At 45.2% G+C, this 20504-nt stretch overlaps 1 protein-coding gene across 1 annotated transcript in view; it reads left to right on the forward strand.

Moving 5' to 3' along the window:
- Nucleotides 1-20504, forward strand: part of RASSF2 (Ras association domain family member 2) — a 42632-nt gene that overhangs the window by 11767 nt on the left and 10361 nt on the right. The window contains exons 2-5 of the mRNA XM_046679158.1: nucleotides 13440-13530; nucleotides 15586-15661; nucleotides 17669-17820; nucleotides 20226-20314. Of these exons, the coding sequence (XP_046535114.1) occupies nucleotides 13472-13530; nucleotides 15586-15661; nucleotides 17669-17820; nucleotides 20226-20314 (376 nt within the window). The 5' untranslated portion in view covers nucleotides 13440-13471. The remainder of the gene's footprint in view (nucleotides 1-13439; nucleotides 13531-15585; nucleotides 15662-17668; nucleotides 17821-20225; nucleotides 20315-20504) is intronic.

A 20504-nucleotide genomic window follows, 5' to 3' on the forward strand; every position in this document is an offset into this window, starting at 1 on the left:
AGCGTCCCGGGGAAGCCCCAAGACCAGATTAACTTCAGCATGTTCTCCCCTAACAGAAAGTGAGTGAGGGCACCAGCGCTTGGAGGGACCAAGAGCTGAGAACAGAGGAGATTCTCTTCTCTTTAGATTCCTTCTCCCACCTCCTCCAGCTTTTGGAGGATTTGATGTTTGTGCTTCTTGCAGGAAGCTGAGCTGGTGAATTTCAAGGGCCTGGACTGCCCCTCATTTATTTTTGAGGGGCCTCGCGGGGGAGGCTGGAAACACCTGTGAGTGGGGGTCTGTGAAGAGGAAGAGGAAAGGATCTTTTGTGTGACAGCTATGGAGTTTGACTGGTGCAGGGCTGGGGCGAGTCTGTCCCCATGCCTGCAGCTTAGCCTCGCACCGCACCTGGTGGTCCTGTGTGCGCAGCTGTTTCCTCCCAGCTTGAGGGTGGGAGGGAGAAAGTGACAGAGCCAGGAGCCGCTTCAAGCCCAAACATGGGGCAGGTGTACTGGACGCTGTTGGTACCCACCCAGATGCCCTTTATCTGTTGCGTGTTATGAGTGTTGACAGGTCTTAGCTCCTCCGTCATCCTGAGAGTTGCTCTTGCAGGGAAACATCTGGGAGCTTGCCCTGTCCTCCCCGGAATGGCCCTCAGCCAGTGACTGAGTGGCACAGGGGTACAAAGGCTTGGCCTGCTTGACTCAAGGTAGGACACCTCTCTCGAGTTACTCACACCCCGGAGCTCCCGTGGGATCAGGCTGTGGCTGGAGTCCAGCTGAACCCACATCACGCCTTAGCTCCTTCCCCTGCAGTGTCCTGCTTCCCTTCCTCACCCTACGGGTTTCTCCTGAAAACACTTCCTCGTTAAATCACAGCACAGGAATCCTCATCTGGGGCTGTCTTTCTAGGAATCCCCTGACCTAAGACAGCAGGTTAGCTTTTCCTGGGCTGGCTGTTGAACCCACTCCGTCCCTTGGAGAAATGATGATGATGAGAATATTTGCAGAAGAGAGGCGCAGGCTGGGAGCTGGGGGTCCAGAGAGAGGAAGCTCCAGGTCCAGGAGGGGAGAGAAATACCAGACAGATGGTTTCCATGTGGTGGTAAGTGCTGTGATGAAGGACACACTGAGGAGTGAGCCCCTGTCCCCCAACACTCCCCAGGGGCAGCGGGGACAGTTGCTGGGGGGGGGCCTGGCTAAGTTTTGGATCAGGTCTAAGGAACATGGACTGAGGAGGAGCATGGGCACACTCTCAGAGCGTGAAGAGCAGGCCCAGAAATTTCTCCGAGGCTGGGATGTTGCCACATTCAGTGGCTTAGGAACCTTCTCTTGTCCAGGCACTCTTTTGGATCTTAGGGAAAGTTGTACCCCCCAGATGTCTTTGGAGCAGACAGGAAGTAATGGAAGTGTCTCCACGTGGGACATGGTAGGTTCCACTGACAGGCTGGATGGCATTGCCTGGGCGCTTAATACAGCTGAGGAGAACCTGGAACATTCTGAAAGGGCATGAAATTAGTGCCAGAAGTGTCGATGAACCCAGTGGGTCTCCCACAGGACTAGGGCCTGGGAGGTCATGCCCCGACTTGGCAAGCCCAGAATATTCACATCTCCAGACATTTTACCAGAGTGCTTGGTAGTTAGCAGGCGTTCAAGATACATTTTATCTTTTAAAGTTTTTCTAAAGAGAAGTTGTACTGATTTAGAGTTCCTGAGGGGTAAATGACCATGTTCCCAGAGGGAGTTCAATAGGTTTAAATACGTTTTAGACTTCCGAAGAGGCTCTACGTTAAAAATTGTATCAAATCTGCGCTCTCATTCATGTCCCCTTTTCCCCTCTCAACTCCTTTCTCTGTGTGGGAAGCTATAAGCTGTTTCAGTTCTGTGCCTGAGATGCTGGCTGATGTGGGAAGCTCCTCTTTCCTCCCCATCTTGGTCTCCTTTTTTCAAAGAGGTGATGACAATCACGTATTCATTCCTAAGGCATTGTGGAAGTGATGCTTGTAAATGATTCTTACAAGGCATTTTGGAGTGCAGGAGGGTACCCTAAATTCTTGATAATAATAGAGAAGGCAGAAGAGTTGCAACCAGCTAGCTGAGCGACTCCCTCTCTCTAAGTGAAGATATTGGCAGGTTCCCTTGGAGGAAGTGTCCACATCCACATTCCAGGCTCATCAGCTGCCTTCCTCTGCCCCTTCCTTGGATGAAGAACAATACTCTGTTGAAGGAATATCGGACTGAACTCTAAATTTCCGGCCCTTTGTTTGCTGTGCTGCTGTGTTTGCCTTAAAGTGTATGTAAATTTAGCTGGCTTATTTTTTTTTCCCAGCTGGCTGGAGGTAGCCAGTAATTTGTGGTGATGGTTGGAAGATTGTGAAGAGAGATGCAGAGGTTGTCTTTGAGACAGACAAAGGAGAGGTTGGGTCCTAGAATCAGTTACCTGTAATTTCGATTCAAGAGTGTGGTAGGCTATGTAGGTATTTTCCTAAGACTTCTTCCCCAAGAAATGTAAAAGTAAGAAACAAGGTGGGCAGAAGTCAGGCTGGAGACAAAGATTGGGCAACATGAGGCTTTAGGTCAGATTTATAGCAATGGCCTTGGTAAGATCACCCAACAGGTAGAGAGTGACCAAGCTTTGGAGAATTCCCACACTTGGGCCATCAGACTACTTGATTTATATCAATCTGGTAGGTAAAAAAATAGTGATGAGAGAGGTTGGACATCTTTTCATAGGTTTATTAACTATTTGTATTTATTTTTCTGTGAGTTATCTGTTCATGTCCTTGCCTAATATCCTATTGCATGTAGAATCTTTTTCTTATTGATTTATTAAAGCCTTTTACATATTAAGGACACCAGCCTTTTGTCATATGTATTGTGAATATTTTCCCCCAATTTGTCATTTGCTTTTTGACTTCAGATAGGGTAAATTTCTTTTCTAAACAGAAGTTTAAAATTTTTACACATTGGTATCAGTGTTGTCTTTTTATTTTGCCTTCTGGATTTTGCATCTTGCATAGGAAAGTTTTTCCCACTTCAAGTTTATATATATCCTACATTTCCTCCCAGCATTTTATTTTTTAATCTTTAAATTTTTAATTCATCTATGATTTCTTTTGGTGGAAGGAGTAAGGTAGTGGTTTCACTTCCCCACCTTCCCCTTTCCAAAGGTCAGCCAATTCTCCACCAACATTGTTTTTTAAAAATTAATCTGTCTTTTCTCTGCGATTTAGAAATTTAGCCCACATTCTATGTTCCCAAATATATTTGGGTCTATTTCTCTATACTATGTTGTTTCATTGAAGTGCCCATGTTTTCTCAAGGACCACATAGTTCTAATAACTATAGAGAAGACTTAAATTCTCTAGTTGATGTTCTCAGGAGATTTAAGAGGAGATGGTACCACAATGGAATTGTCTTGAGAGCAGGACAGATTACTCTCAGATGCAAAACAAAACTACCAAATTATAGGTTATGATGGAGGCAGTGAACAAAAGAGAAAATCCAGTCAGAGTTAGAAGATGAACTGGAGAATTCTGAGGAAAATAGGGAAATGGAGATTATGAGTAAAAATCATAAGCAGCTTGGAGGATAGCTGCAGGCATGGATGGATGGATGGATGGATGGATGGATGGATGGATGGATAGTGCTAGAGAGAGGGGATAGAGACATTGAAGAAGAAGAACCAAGAATGGAAGGAAGAGAAGCAGTAATCAAAGAAAGAATACAATGACATTTCCCTGTTGGAGAAAGACTTGAATGTTTAGGCTGAGAAAGTCTATGAAGACCAGGCACCACGAATCTGATTTCTGCTCCAAACAGGCCATGGAATTGGCTCTGGCTGAGGTCTCCCATGACTTTGTGTGGTAAATCAGAGGCTGCTCTGGTTTCCCTTCCTTGGGTTTCCACCACCAGCTCCTGGCTCTGCTGACCACGGCCTCCTTCCCAAGGCACCTCGTTCTCTTGGCTTCCAGGGTACCATGTTTCCGGTTTTCCCTATTCCTCTTCCAGGGACTCCTCTTCCTCTGCCCATCCTTGACCTAGTGGGGATACGGGGGCCCTGCCCCTTCAGCCCTCTCTGCTCTCTCGCTGTTGACTTCATCTGCTCTTCTGACCCCACTCCCTCAGCTCATGCCAGGCCTCTCTCACTGGAAGCTCCCATGCTTTCACTCTCCTGGGCAACAGACCTAGCTGTGCTCCTTGTCATCTGCGCTGGAGGGTTCCATGTCAGCGCTTGTAAGTGTCACCCACCACCTCTGTCACTGTTCTCTCCATCAGCCTGGATGCTGCCTTTTAACTCTACCTCGAATCTGGGAGCATCCCTTTCCAAACTTTTTTATTGATGTCTCACGACTTTTTCTTCTACCTCTTTAAGCTCTCTAGACTCTGTTCCTCCATCCCCCTTCCCCCCTTCCCCGCTCCCCCTGCCTCCGTTCTCTTCCCCAATCCTTTCTCCACAAAGCAGAGGGTAGGGTGGGGTGATCTTTTCAAACTTCAAGTCAGATCATACCTTCCCTTTATAACTCCCTTGTTTTCCTATTCCCCCTGTAAAAAATGATTACAGACTTGGTGGTTTAAAACAACAGAAACTTACTCTCCTACATTCTGGAGGCCAGAAGTCTGAACTCAGTTTCACTGGGTCAGCGGGGCTGTGCTCCCTCCAGAGGCTCTGGGAGGAATCATTTGCTTGCCTTTTCCGATTTGTGGCTCTCCATTCCTTGGATCACGACCCTTTCTCCATCTTCAGAATCTCCCACTGCCTCTCCCTTATAAGGACACTTGTGGTTACATTTATGGCCCACCCAGATAATCTAGGATAGTCTCCCCATTAAGATCCTTAATTTCTTCACATCTGCAAAGTTCCTGTTACCATATAAGGTAACATTCACAGGTTCCAGGGGTTAGGACCTAGATATCTTTGGGGCCGTTATTCAGTCTACCACACCCCCATGGCACCTCAGTGCCCTCTGGATAAAGTCCAAACTCCTTGACATGGTCCAGGTCCTGTACGCGCACGACCCCATCTTGTATAACTCCGGCGTATGTGCTCCCTCTGCCTGGACCGCTCTGCGCCTCACCTTTGCCAGCTCCCTCACATCACTGGGGTCTCAGTTTAGAGGTCATTTCCCCCAGGAAGCCCCTGGGACCCCACCCAAGTCCAGATTAGGTGCTCTTGCCGTGTGTCGCCGTAGCACCTGCCTTTCTTGATAAAACTGTCTGTCTGTCCCCTGGTATCTCAGACTGGACCACACACCCTTGAGGGCAGGGCTGTGTCTGTTTGAATTGCCATCAGTAAGAGCAAAACGTGGCACATGTTAGGCATGCAATAAATGTTTTTAAGTGTGTAAATTTACATATGCATAGAAGGAGTACTTTTTAAAAAACTGGGTGCTCACTAGTTATGGGTAATTGTCACTTAGAAAAAAAAACTTTCTCACTAGTCTGATTTTCTTTCCTTTTTCCTTTTTTTGCAGTACATATGTACTCTATTATTTCTTTTCTTCTTTTGGAAAAATAAAAAGTTTAAAATTTAGGAAGAACAACTGTGTTTTAAGGTACCACTTTTGGGTACACAGGTGGGGTATGAATTTTCCGAATGGAACTAGCCCTCCGTCCCTCTCCCCCCCACTTACACCTCTTCCTTACGGGGCTTTGTATTAGTTTCCTTTGGTTGGCTGAACAAAGTGCCAACATTTAGTGACTTAAAACAACACAGATTTATTCTGTTCCGGTTCTGTAGGTCAGAGGTCTGGCATGGTTCTCCCTGGGCTAAAATCTAGGTGTCAGCGGGTTCGTGTTCCTTTCTGGAGGCTCCAGGGGAGAACCCGTTTCCTTGTCCTGTCCAGCTTCCAGAAGCTGCCAGCGTCCCTTGGGTTGTGCCCCCTTTTCTCCGGCTTCAAAACCAACCACAGCGGGTTCAGTCCTTCTCACATCGTTATCACCGTCACACTGACTTTTCTGCCTTCCTCTTCCAATTAAAAAAAACACTGGGGTAAAATACACGGAAAATTTACCATCTTAACCATTTTGAAGTGTGCAGTTCAGCGGCATTGAGTACATGCACAGTGTTGTGCTGCTGTCACCACCATCCATCCACAGAACTGTTTTCATCTTGCAAAACGGAAACTCTGTAACCATTAAAGAATAACTCCCAATTCCCTTCTCCCCCCAGCCCCTGACAACCACCATTCCACTTTCTATCTATGAATTTCACTAGTCTAAGTACCTCATATAAGTGGAATCATATGGTATTTCACTTTTTGTGACTGGCTTATTTCACTTAGCATAGTGTCCAGATGGTTCATCCATGTTGTAGCATGTGTCAGAATTTCCTTCCTTTTAAAGGCTGAATAATATTCCATTGTATGTATATACCACACGTTGTTAATCGGTTCATCCACTGATGGACACTTGAGTGGCTTACGCTTTTTGGTTATTGTGACTAATGCTGCTATGAACATGAGTGTACAAATATCTCTTCAAGATCATGCTTTCAATTTTGGGGGGCATATGCCCAGAAGTGGAATTGCTGGATCATATGGTAATTCTATTTTTAATTTTTTGAGGAACCTCCATATTGTTTTCCACAGTGGCTGCACCATTTTACATTCCCACCAACAGTGCACAAGGGCTCCAGTTTCTCCACGTCCTCACCAAACCTTGTTATTTTATGTGTGTTTGATAGTAGCCATCCCAATAGGTGTGAGATGATATCTCATTGTGGTTCTGATTTCTGTTTACCTAATGATTAGTGATGTTGAGCATCTTTTCATATACTTACTGGCTATTTGTATGTCTTCTTCAGAGAAACGTTTATTCAAGTCCTTTGCCCGTATTTTAATCAGACTGTTTTTTGTTGTTGAGTTATAGGAGTTCTTTATATATTCTGGATATTAACATTTTATCAGATAATATGATTTGCAAATATTTTCTCCTATTCCATGGGTTGCCTTTTCACTCTATTGATTCACTTTGAAGGACTCTTGTGATTATATTGGACCAACCCAGATAAGCCCGGATCATCACTCCACCTTTCGGGGGCTATTATTCTGCTTACCACAGGCCTCATCTCTCTGCTCGGGCCTCTGTTAGGACCCGTTTCTCTGTCTCCTTCATCAGCAGTTGAATGAGCACGTACATCATCCCATATTGCTCGTGAGTACCTGGCCTTCCCCACACTGATTCTCACCCTGTCCTTTGATCCTAGTTTCTGCCCAGACTTGGGGAATAGAGAAGTCAGCATCTGGTGGGTGGGCAATGGGCCCCTTTATCTGCCTCTGAGTCCCCAGTCCCCTGTGACCACTCAAAGCTCCTGGCAGTTGGGTGAGGCAGGAAAGGGCTTCTGTTTGTCTTGGGCGTGGCTGCCTTTCTCCCACAGATGCTCCTTTTCATGCATGCCTCCAGCTCCTCGCTTACTACCCAACTGTCCTACTGTCTAACCCTTTTTGCTCCAATTATGTATGTTGTATAGTTATCAGTAGTCCAGAAAAGTACAGAAAGGTCAAAGGGAAAATTTTAAAAAATGACTGCTATTGTAAAAAATGTTGAATTCAATTGATATGGATGCTGAAGTATAGGGGAAAGTGACTGATGCCTGTAATTTACTATTTTGCTAGAAAGTCAGTTACTTAGTTACTGTATTTAATTAATTTTTCAAGCTTTATTGAGATATAATTGACATGTAACATTGAGTAAGTTTAAGGTGTACAATGTGATAATTGGATACTATATATTGTGAGATGATTACCACAATAAGGTTAAACACTTCCCTCACCTCACCTAATTACCATTTTTTTATGTGTGATGAGAACACTTAACGTTTACTTTCTTTGCAACTTTCACCTGTAATATACAGTACAGTTGTCATGCTGTACATTAGATTCCCCAGAACTTATTCATGTTATAGCTGGAAGTTTGTACCCTTTGACCAACGTCTCTCCATTTCCTCCACCCCTAGCCCTTGGCAACCACCATTCTAGTCTCTGTTTCTATGAGTTCAGCTTTTTTAGCTTCCACATATAAGTGAGGTCATACAGTACTTGCCTTTCTCTGTCTCGTTTACTTCATTTAGCACTATGCCTTCAAGGCCCATCCATATTGTTACAAATGGCAGGATTTCCTTCTTTTTTGTGACTGAATAGTATTCCATTGTGTGTATGCAAACACACACACATATACACACACACCCCCACACATCTTCCTTATCCATTCATCTGTCGATGGACACTTAGGTTATTTCCATGTCTTGGCTGTTGTGAATAGTGCTGCTGTGAACATGGGGTGCATAAGTCTCTTCGAGATAGTTATTTTGTTTCCTTTGGATATATAGCCAGAAGTGGAACTGCTGGATCATATGGTAGTTCTATTTTAAATTTCTTGAGAAACCTCCAGACTGTTCTCCATGCTGGCTGCACCAATTCGGATTCCCACCGACGGTGTACGAGGGTTCCCTCTCCTCTACATCCTTGCCAGTGCTTGTTGTCTCATATCTTTTTGATAATAGCCATTCTAACAAGTGCGAGGCGATATTTCATTGTGGTTTTGGTTTGCATTTCCCTGATGATTAGTGATATTGAGCATCTTTTTATATACTTGTTGGTCATTTTTATGTCTTTGGAAAAATGTCTATTCAGATCCCCTGCCTATTCTGTAATCAGATGATTTGTTTTTGCTATTGAGTTGTATGAGTTCCTTACATATTTTGGATATTAACCCTTTACCAGATATATGGTTTGCAGATATTTTCCCCCATTCCATAGGTTGCCTTTTCGTTTTACTGATTATTTCCTTTGCTGTGCAGAAGCTTTTTAGTTTGATGTGATCTCACTTACTTATTTATGCTTTTGTTGCTTGTGCTTTTGGTGTCATGTGAAAAAAATTGTTGCTCAGACCAATGTCAAAGAGCTTCTCCTCTGCTTTCTTCTAGAATTTTTACAGTTCAGGCCTGACATTTAAGTCTAATCCATTTCAAGTTAATTTTTGTGAGTGGTGTAAGATAGGGGTCCAATTTCATTCTTTTGCATGTGAGTTTCCAGTTTTCCCAACATTTATTGAAGAGACTATCCTTTCCCCATTGAGTATTCTTGACTCTCTGTCAAAAATTAGTCGAGCGTGTATGTGGGTTTTTTTTTTTCTGGGCTCTTACTTCTATTTCTTTGGTCTATGTGCCCAAACCATACTGTTTTGATGACTATAGCTTTGTAGTATAGTTTGAAATCAGGAAGTGTGATGCTTCCAGCTTTGTTCTTCTTTCTCAGGATTGCTTTGGCTATTTGAGATCTTTTGTGGTTCCATATGAATTTCAGGGTTTATTTTTTATTATTTTTTTTCTTAGATTGGCACCTGAGCTAACAACTGTTGCCAATTTTCTTTTTTTTTTTTTTCCTGCTTTTTTCTCCCCATATCCCCCCAGTACATAGTTGTATATTTTAGTTGTGGGTCCTTTAGTTGTGGCATGTGGGACGCTGCCTCAATGTGGCCTACTGAGCGGTGCCCTGTCTGTGCCCAGGATCTGAACCCTGGGCCGCCGAAACAGAGCACGTGAACTTAAACACTCGGCCACAGGGCTAGCCCCATAGGATTTATTTTTTATTTCTGTGAAAAGTGCTGTTAGAAATTTGATAGGGATTGTATTGAATCTAGAGATGGCTTTGGGTAGTATGGCCATTTTAATGGTATTCTTCTAATCTGTGAACATGGGATAGCTTTCCATTTATTTGTGTCTTCTTCAGTTTCTTCCATCAATATCTTATAATTTTTAGTGTACAGATCTTTCACCTCCTTGGTTAAATTTATTCTTAAGAATTTTATTGTTTTTGATGCTATTGTAAATGGGATTTTAAAAAATTAGATAGTTTGTTGTTAGTGTATAGAAACACAACTGGTTTTTGTGTGTTGATTTTGTATGCTGCAGCTCTACTGAATTCATTGATAATTCTAACAGCTTTTTGGTGGAATTTTTAGGATTTTCTGTGTATAAGATCATATCATCTGCAAACAGAGACAATTTTACTTCTTCCTTTCTGATTTGGATGCATTTTATTCATTTTTCTTGCCTGATTGTTCTGGCTAGGACTTCCAGTATGATATTGAATAGGAGTGTTGAGAGTGGGCACATTTGTCTTGTTCCTGACCCAAGAGGAAAAGCTTTCAGTTTTTCACCATTGAGTATGATGTTAGCTGTGGGCTTGTCATATCTGGCCATTATTATATTGAGGTACATTTCTTCTATATCCAATTTGTTGGATTTTTATCATAAAGGAATGTTGAATTTTGTCAAATGCCTTTTCTGTTTCTATTGAGACGTGATTTTTATCATTCATCCTGTTAATGTGATGTATCACCTTAATTGATTTGCATATGTTGAACCATCCTTCCATCCCAGGGGTAAATCCCACCTGATCATGTTGTATGATCCTTTCAATGTGCTGTTGAGTTTGGTTTGCTAGTATTTTGTTGAGAATTTTTGCATTTACATTCAACAGGTATATTGGCCTATAGTTTTCTTTTCTTGTCTGGCTTTAGTATCAGGCTAATGCTGGCCTCTTAAAATGAGTCTGGGAGTGTTTCTTCCTCTTCAGCTTTTTTGGAAGAGTTTGAGAAGGATTGAGATTAATTCTTCTTTAAATGGTCGGTACAATTCACCAGTGAAACCATTTGGTCCTGGGCTTTTCTTTGTTGGGAGGTGGGGATTTTTTGTTTGTTTTTTTGTGGATTTTTTTTGTAAGGAAGATTGGCTCTGAGCTAACATATGTTGCCAATCTTCCTCTTTTTTTTTTCCTTCCCAAAGCCTCAGTACACAGTTGTATATCCTGGTTGTAAGTCCTTCTAGTTCTTCTATGTGGGATGCTGCCACAGCATGGCTTCATGAGTGGTGTGTAGGTCTGCACCCAGGATCTGAACTGGCAAACCCTGGGCCACCGAAGTGAAACACACAAACTTAACCACTCAGCTACAGGACTGGCCCCTGGGAGGTTTTTTTCTTTTTTTTCCCCAAAGATTGGCACCTGGGCTAACAACTGTTGCCAATCTTTTTTTTTTTTTTCCTGCTTTATCTCCCCCAACCCCCCTTGTACACAGTTGTATATCCTAGTTGCACGTCCTTCTAGCTGTGGGATGTGGGACGCCGCCTCAACGTGGCCTGACGAGCGGTACCACGTCCGTGCCCAGGATCCGAACCCTGGGCCGCCACAGCGGAGTGTGGGAACTTAACCAACTCGGCCACAGAGCCGGCCCCCCTGGGAGGTTTTTGATTACTGATTCAATCTGCTTGCTCATTATTGGTCTGTTCAGATTTTCTATTTCTGCATGATCCAGTCTTGGTAGGTTGTATGTTTCTAGGAACTTATTCATTTCTTCTAGGTTATCCAATTTGTTGACATATAATTGTTCATAGTAGTCTCTTAGGATCCTTTGTATTACTGTGGTATCAGTTGTAATATTTCCTCTTTGTTTCTGATTTTATTTATTTGAGGCTTCTCTCTTTTTTTCTTCATCTAGCTAAAGGTTTGTCAATTTTGTTTATCTTTTCAAAAAACCATCTCTTAGTTTTGTTGATCTCTTCTATTGTTTTCCTGGTCTCTGTTTCATGTATTTCTGCTCTATTCTTTATTATTTCCTTCTTTTTGCTAATTTTCGGCTCAGTTGTTCTTCTTTTGCTAGTTCTTTGATTTTAGGAAATTTTAGCAAATTAGGTTATTGGCAATCTTTCTTTTTTCTTAATGTAGGTGTTTATTGCTATAAACGTCCCTCTTAGAACTGCTTTTGCTGCATCCCATAAGTTTTGATATGGGTGTTTCCATTTTTGTTTGTTTCAAGATATTTTTTGATTTCCCTTTTGATTTCGTCTTTGACTGATTAGTTGTTCAGGAATGTATTATTTAATTTCCACATATTTGTGAATTTTTCAGTTTTTCTCCTGCTATTGATTTCTAGTTTCATACCACTGTGGTCAGAAAAGGTACTTGGTATGATTTCAATCTTCTTAAATTTGCTAAGACTTGTTTTATGTGTAATTTACTTTGAAATGCATCAAAAATAAGATGGATTGGGCCAGCCCTGATGGCCTATTCATTAAAGTTTGGTGTGCTCCATTTTAACAGCCCAGGTTCGGTTCCCAGGCACAGAACCACACCACTTGTCTGTCAGTAACCATGCCATGGTGGCAGCTCACATAGAAGTAGAAGGACTTACGACTAGAATATATAACTATGTACTGGGGCTTTGGGGAGGAAAATTTTAAAAAGAAAGGAAAAGATTGGGGCCAGCCTGGTGACATGGTGGTTAAGTTTGCGTGCTCTACTTCAATGGCCCAGGGTTCGTGGGTTTAGATCACAGGTGCAGACCTGCACACCACTCATCAAGCCATGCTGTCCCACATACAAAATGGAGGAGGATTGGCACAGATGTTAGCCCGGTGACAATCTTCCTCAAGCAAAAAGAGGAAGATTGGCAATAGATGTTAGCTCAGGATGAATCTTTCCCAGCAAAAAAAAAAAAAGATGGATTGTTGAACGGATAAAGGGATGTATAGATGGATAGATATATGATGAAGTAAGGATAGTAAATGTTAATGGTAGAATAGCCATGGATGCCTGGCTACATATTGTCATATTTCTTCAACTTTATGTTAGAAAATTCTCACGATAAAATGTTTGAAAAAAATTGTTGCTAATGTTGTTACCCAGAGAGAGCTGGCCTGCCGTTCATTTACATATATATATACACACACACCAGGGGCTCTCAACCTCTAGTATTATCTGCAGACATTTTTGTTATGACTGGAGCGGTGCTGCTAGCATCTAGTGGGTAGAGGCCATGGATGCTGCTGAACGTCCTCCAGTGCATAGGACAGCCCCCACCACAAAGAATGGTCCAGCCCCAAATGTCAGTGGTGCTGAGGTTGAGAAACCCTGAAATATGTATATATTCATTCATATAAATGTATATATATGCATGTTTTATGCTTACATATATTAAATGTCTCTCACATTATCATATTTTAATGGCGATCATAGGCACATATGCTGTGATTTATTGCGCCCAGCTGTATTTGGGCATTTTGGGGGTTTACCAATCCTTAGCATACCTCAGTAGAATCTGAGCCTTCCCTGTCAGACGGATCTCTATTCTGTGTTGTGGAGGTCTCTTTAGGGAAGACTCTCTGTCATCCTTGGAACCAACTTGGGTGTCAACATTCTTTGTGCCTGGGGCATTTGTTCTGGGGCTGTCCAGGGACTGTCATCTTTCCTTTGAGTGTTTTTTCCTCAGAGGCTGTGGCAAGCAGAGGCAGCAGCTAGCACTGTGGCATCTCACTAGCCCTGGGTCAGCAGTGGGTTGCCCCAGCTGTGGATTTGGGATGGGGACAGAGAGCCATGTCCCCCTCATCCTCTGGCCCGAGTTCTGCTGAGTTCCTAAGGACACAACCTGACCTTAACCTCTGTCTTCTCCTTTCCAATATAGGTTTCTCCTTCTGATGAAAAGAGAAAGGAAGAATGGACTACAGTCACCAAACTTCCCTAGTCCCATGTGGACAAGATAAATACATTTCCAAGTAAGATATTTTGCTATAATGTTGTGTCGCCAGTGGCCAGTCCCATGTGGATAGAAGCCACTGGCCGAGGTGCCTCCTCTGCACATGAGAGAGCTGGGGCTCTTGTGCATGAGAAGGAGCTGAGCAGCCGAGTGGGGACAAATGAGAGCATCAGCAAGCATACTGCTATAGATAAATACATGCTCCTGGAGCCTGGCCATAGAGAGTGAAGTAAAGGGGGGCCTCAAGACAAGGCACCTTTGGGGGCTCGAAAGAGATGGTGTCCTAGAGGCCTTCCAGGAGGAAGAGTTAATGATGGCTGCTCACTGTCCTGTCTGTGGTGTCCCCAGCAGGGAGTTCTGGCTTGGTTGTGTCCCTGTGCTGCTGGGGTTCTGGCTAAAATGGGCACAGGTGCTTCCTGAATAGAAAGAGATGGTTTCATTACTTTATATATGCTAAAATCTCGTGAACTTGGAGTTTTTGCCAATGTGACAGAGGCTGAGCTAAAATGGGCTTTCTTGAACTATAAGTTTGAGGATGTATTTTTATATCCAGCACAGGGATTTGTACATGCTGCATGCTCTATATCTTAGCTAAATGTTTAATTTGAGACCAAATTGTTTCAAGTCCTTCAGACACACGTGGCCATATACGGACCCACGGTTGTCTGAGATATGCATCATTCTTAGCTCTTCACTGAAGGATTTCCCCAGGGACTTCTCCTGACCAGTAACTTTAAATCCTAGTTTCAGATCTGTGTACCAAACAGCTTTTGTTTTAGGTTATTTGGAGTCACGTTTTTTCGTAAATTCATTTAGGCTTACGTAGAATTATTCCAGTTTATCTAGATTTAACTTGTCAGGAACTTCTTGGAATTTCCAGGCAGTTTGACCTCTGGCATCGCCCCAGATCTCTCCATTGAAGGGCTGCATTTAGGGGGACCCAACTCCGTTCCCTCGCGCCTGAGAACAGGCAAAAGTGCACAGCAGCCTCCTCGAGCCTCGTGCACTTTAGGTAAAATTTGACTAGACTGTTCTGAGGTTTGACGAGGGCTCACCCTGATTCAACCTGAGGGTGGAGTCCATGCTCTCCCGTGTCCAGTAGAGCTGTGCTGCCAGGCGGGTCACCCAGAAACCAGTAGTTAGTGGCTAAGGGGGCTTCAGAATGGCGTTTGTAAGTTAAAAAAAAAGTTTTTTTTAAATAAACTAAAAGTTCCTAGAATAGAATAAAAAGATCAAGGCACCTAGAATAGAATATTGCCGGGGCCCACAAGCCCCCTCGTGCCCATTTCTAGTCACTGCTCCCCAAGGTGAACCACTGTTCTGAATTCAGCATCCATTTCAAACTTTATATAAATGGGTCATACAGTATGTGCTCTTTTGTGTCTGGCTTATTTTACTCAACATAATATCTGTGAGATTCATCCCCATTGTGTGTAGCTCATTCATATTCTCATCACTATATAATGCTCCATTGTGTAACTGTAGCTCCCTTTATTCATGCATTCCGCTGTCATGGGAGTTTGTGTTTTCAAACACATGATAAGGTGATGTCTATGAAGCATGTCGGTGGGGCCCAGACCTATCCCTTTTAACTTTCTGAAAAGCCTGGAAGTTTCTGAGTCTCATGAAGATCTATAGTGATGGTTGTCTCCTAACTCACAGCGTGCGTGAGGGAGGAGAGGCCAGAGAAACCCTGTGTGTGGGCTTGGAAGTGTATTTGCCTCCCTGAATCGGTGACCTGTGAAGGCCTGCGTATTTAGCTTGGGTTTGGGGAGTGTGGGCAGAGCTGTGAGCCCGCACCGGCAGGCCAAGCCCTCCTTGGTTCCCGGAGTGCGCCTCACATTCAGTCTGTTCTAGATGGTCTTTACTCTTAATCTTGATCTTGGGGGAAGATGGTGGAAGAACTCTGTGTGTGTGTGTATATGCGTGTGTGAGTGTGTGTGTGTGTACGCGTGTGTGGACAAACACCCAGACTAGGGTGACTGAGGCCAGGTTAGAGGTGAGAAAACGGGAGCAACTGTATTACAAGTGGCTCCAGCTGCGACTGTCACACCTCTTGTATTTTTCCCCTGAGGAATGAACTTCTCCTGCATCTGAAGACGTACAACTTGTACTATGAAGGCCAGAATTTGCAGCTCCGACACCGCGAGGTAAGGAGTGCCCAGGGAAGGCCTGTGAGCCCCTTCCCCGCTGGGCCAGCCCCGTCTTTGTCTCTCTGTGCCCTGGCCTGAGGGTCCCTGCCCTGCCTCCACAGTCGGGGCTGCTCATTTGGGATGTCAGTGGGAGTCGCTGGAGTTCTTGGAAGGAGACCCCAGGTCCAATTTTGTTCTAAAGGGATGAGCTTTTCTGTCCCGGAGACATTCCTGTGGGGGTGTGGCTGGGCCAGCACCAGCCTCAGCGGGGCTCCTCCCTAGGGAGGCTTTCGTGAAATGCCCCTCTCCGATGGCTCTCCAGCAGGCTTCCTCTTCTTGGGTAATTCAGGAAGCTTTCCCAGTCCTCTGTTTACACACCTGGGCCCATGTCCTGTTGCTGCAGCAACCCAAGAAAGTCACATAAGCTCTGGGTAGTAACTCTTGGTCCTCCCCCACGGCTGCAGCAGTCTTCCTAAGGTGCCTTCTTGGAATGCCCTTTGCTATCCATCTGTCTTTCCCCAGCCCCCATCCTGAATCTAAGCTTACTCATCCTGTATCCATTTCTGTAAAGCCTCTTATCAGATAGATGGTGAGTTATATAGGAGCCTGTAGAGTAACTTATACTCGAGTGTTCTTGACTGATAAGAAAGTATGTGTAATGCCCTTCTAAACACATTTTCAGGTTATCAAGCCATGGCGATTTAATCCACAGAAATAGATATGAGATGGTAGAATTTCAGCTACTAAGGCAGGCTGGTTGGGGACAGTCTGTGGGACACAGTGGCCTTTTCTGGGTCCCTCAAACCAGTCCACTTAGGCAGAGTCCCCCTTGGGGTTAAATTCTGCCCTACAGTCATGTGATGTAAAGTAATGGTGCCAGCCTTGGCTAGCTAAAGGGCCACGTGTGTAGCCTGTGCTTAAATAAAGCCTTTCTCCCCAAGAACCCCGAGAGCACTGAAGTTGTTCCACCCCTCTCTTGCCTTCTCTTATTCCCCCTCCCCCTCGACCCTGGGCCCCAGGATCCTCCCAGAAGTTAGCTGTTCATCGGACAGGTGTCATCTTCATCCATGGGGCTCAGTCTGACGTCTGTGGCCCCTGCCCGTAAAACACGGCTTCAGAAAGGTTTTTCTGAGACTTGGGAAAGAACGCCTGATTCTTTTAGGTATTGTCCTCAAAGCTTCCCCCAATTAGTGGCTGGGCCATTAGTGAGATTTTGGTCCTTAAACAGCGTTTCTGGAGTGTGTCCTATAGAATAAATTGTCAAAATGCTCGATGATTAAAGGATTTTTTGGTCATAAATGAGATCCATTTCTTTGGGATAAAACATGGAAATGCCCTTAGACGGGTTTCACGTTTAACTCCTTATCAGTCAACAACCCTTGAATATAAATTTGGAATTCTTGCGGGATTTATTCACCTCTTGGAGAGTCATAATGTAACACATGAGCTAATTATAGGCTCTGGAAAGTTCCGCTGTTAAGAAATCTGATTAGCACATCATCTCCCAACTCATTATCACTGACACCCCTTAGGTAACAATTGATCTGCTGGAGGAGCCAGTATTCTGTAGAATAAACTTGGGGAAATGTTACTTTAACTTTCCTCCACCCAGCAGGTCAGATTGCTAAATATATGTGATAGCTAAAGACACATGGCTTTCCATGGTCGGGGGAGGGAAGCTAGCTAACTCAAGAATTTAGCTCTTGCTTCTGTAGCAAGGCCAGTCTCACTTACTTTAAGAGATGTATTCTTCTTTCTTTAAAGTCATTAGCATAAAAACAAGAAAAAGTTTTTATAATTTGCACATGTATATTTGAATTTTGAGGCAACTTTTGTGCTGACCTATGAGGTCAGCTTCACGGCCTCAGGGGTAGTTTACAGTGGGTGTGTCTTGGAGCTGGGGTGTGACTATAACTTGGCTGCGCCCAGCTAGGACACATCAAGGATGCTGTCAGTTGTCCCCCACTGTGGTGCTGGCTTCTGCGGGGCTTTTCTGGCTCACCCTGCTGATCGCTCTGTGGGCAGGAAGAAGACGAGTTCATCGTGGAGGGACTGCTGAACATCTCCTGGGGCCTGCGCCGGCCCATTCGTCTGCAGATGCAGGATGACAACGAGCGCATTCGCCCCCCTCCATCCTCTTCCTCCTGGCACTCCGGCTGTAACTTGGGGGCTCAGGGGTGAGTGAGAAGAGATGGGACTGGGGGTGAAGCGGGGGTGTCTGGGGGTTCTGTGTGTTCTCAGGCAGGTAAATGCCACCTTCCAGCAAGCCTTGACCCTGGCTCCCATCCCAGCACCTCCACTGCCCACCTGCTCTGGGCTTGGGATGGGGAGAAGGGGGCAGACGTTGGTGTGACTGGGCCTCCATGCCTGTCACCACAATCACTGAGGGAGAGTCAGAGGGAGGAGGGGAGGTGCTGAGTCAGAGAGGGGAAGCACTAGGGCGTGGGTGAGCAGCACGTCCTTTGTCGTGGAGAATTTCCAGGTCTCTGAGGGATACTGCTAGTGGCCGGGCTCAGCCTGCACATTCCTGACAGATGTCCGCTGCCCAGCATCCTCCCCACAGGGACCACTCCTCATAGAATGACCCTCCTCCAGAGACATGTAGGGCTCAGACCTTCTGACCAAAGTTCTCCACGTTTTGGGGGGACCTGGAAGAAGCAAAGGAATGTCAGGCCCTGTGGAGCAGCCAAGCGCTGTCAGCTAGGGGTCTGCTCTTTCAGGTCACGCCTGGAGCTGGGTGGTGGCGTGATGGTCAGTAGGCTGGGAGGTCCCATCCTCCATGTCCCCAGCAAAGGCCTATGAAGACCGAGCCTGTTCCTCCCCTCCCTCCACTGCCAAATGAGTAGTCGAATGCCTCTAGAAAGGCACGCCCTCTTTACTGCCTTTCTGGACTTCGCTTTTGAGGATCAAGTGACCAGTCTTGTTCCATCCTGAAACTTGCTGATGTTGACAGCCCTTGGGCCAGAGCGTGGGTGGAGGGTGCCAACCTCTCAGCCAAAACCACAGTGATGTTTTTTCTGTTTTAGACAAGAACTAGCCCTCTCTGTTGGCCACACTGAACGTTTTGTTAAACTCCACGGCCAAATCTATCTTTTTCTAAAGTTGAGAGAACCCTACAATGTGGCCAAACCCTGGAGCTGATCTGGTTTCTTTCCAGGGGAATTTAAGGAGCAGTGTCTTTGCCCATCCCGTCGGACGCCGGGATGGCCAGTCAAGGTTCTTTGGTTTTGTCTAACTTTGCTGGTTTCACACTCTGTTCTGCTTTCAGCACTTCCACTGTATTTGATTTCCAGTGGGCTGAACCCTTTGCACACCCCACCCCGACCCCAGACTGTGTTACAATCTGTTCCTTAAGTGAGATGATTTTTAACATTCCATTTGACCGTGTGGCCTTTGGCTGGGTTTACTAAGGGGTCCTTCATTCTGCATGCTTTTTTTTTTCCCTTCCCTGTGGCATCAAGCTGGTCTTGGTTGGTTCTTGAAGCCTGCAAATGCTTTCAGAGAGTTTTCAGGAATGATAAATGTTACCCCAGATGCCTGCTACAACGAAGTGAATTCCTGGACCACTGTGTTAAGAAGGATGCTGAGACCAATTTCTGCTTCAGCAAGAGAGAAAGCTTTGGACCAGGGAGTGGGCAGTGGCCACTGTGGGCACCGTGTGTTCACCATTCCCGAGAGGCCCTGAGCAGTTCTGCTCTGGGGCTCAGAAGTCCACAAGTCATACTACAACAGGAAGTTCTTTCAGATTTTCGATTTTAATTGTCATTCCCTGAAACTATCATTCCTGGACCATTAGTCCCATCTCTACTGGGTCCCAGGAGCCCACACTCTTCTCACTATGGGATGGTCCTAATTGGTTAAATATGGTTCTCCTTTCTGGCCAAATCCTCTGTTAATTTGTGGTGGGATTCTCTGAGCTACTCCCTTTGTCTTTTTTGGCTTTGAGGTGTTATTTGCCAGTGATCACGGCTACACCAGGGCTCAGCTCAGGCTGCTTGCTTGTGGCCTTTTCTCCAGCTTGGCTGAGCACTCCGTCCCTGCCACCCTGACAACACTGTCGCCAGTGCCACTTCCAAAGCTGCCCTGAGCCCCGTAGCAGCCAACCTATTACTTTCCATTCCTTTTAGATGCCAGAAGCAATTTCTGAGTTATTCCCCCAACAGAAGTGGATCTGAGTTGGTATCTTGTCCTGAGAAATAAATGGCCATTATTAGGGTTTTCCAGATAAGCTCTAGAACCCACACGTGCTTAGAAACAGCGCAGGCAACACACAGGTTTTGTTCTTTGGCATTCTCCATCCTGGCCTCCGTGAATCGGGTGCTTGTGTTGCTGCAGAAGCTGGAAAGGAGCATCTTCTCTTTGTAAAACGCCCCCTCCCCACCCAGTGCTCAGCCCAGGGCTGGGCTACCTTCATGGGACACTTGGCACAGCCTGCCCAGATCCTTCATCTCCTCGTGGGTGCTGGTCCCCAGCCTAGCACAGGCCAAGTGCCTCCCCTGCAGAAGTGGGAGAGGGGGAGGTGACAGAATCTCCCGTTCAGAGGCTGAACCAGTCTTCCTTTTGTTCTCTGCCCTCTGTCCAGCCCCACCCTGAAGCCCCTCAACATGCCTGACATTCAGATCTCAGAGGTGGACGCCCCGCAGGAGAGTGACCAGGCGACAAGCCCCACAGGTACCTGCGTGGTGGGAGGAGCCTCCTCCAGGTTGGGACCAACTGTGTGAAGACTGATGTGGTAGATGATGTACACTGTTACTTACTTTTTGAATAAATAAAATTCACACGGTTCAAGGTTAAGTATTAAAAAGAATTAAGTCTCCCATCTCATCCACCTACCATCGAGTTTCTCTCCCTGGAAGCAACC

The sequence above is a fragment of the Equus quagga genome, chromosome 12 (genome assembly GCF_021613505.1).
Source record: "Equus quagga isolate Etosha38 chromosome 12, UCLA_HA_Equagga_1.0, whole genome shotgun sequence".
In the NCBI taxonomy this organism is placed as follows: domain Eukaryota; kingdom Metazoa; phylum Chordata; class Mammalia; order Perissodactyla; family Equidae; genus Equus; species Equus quagga.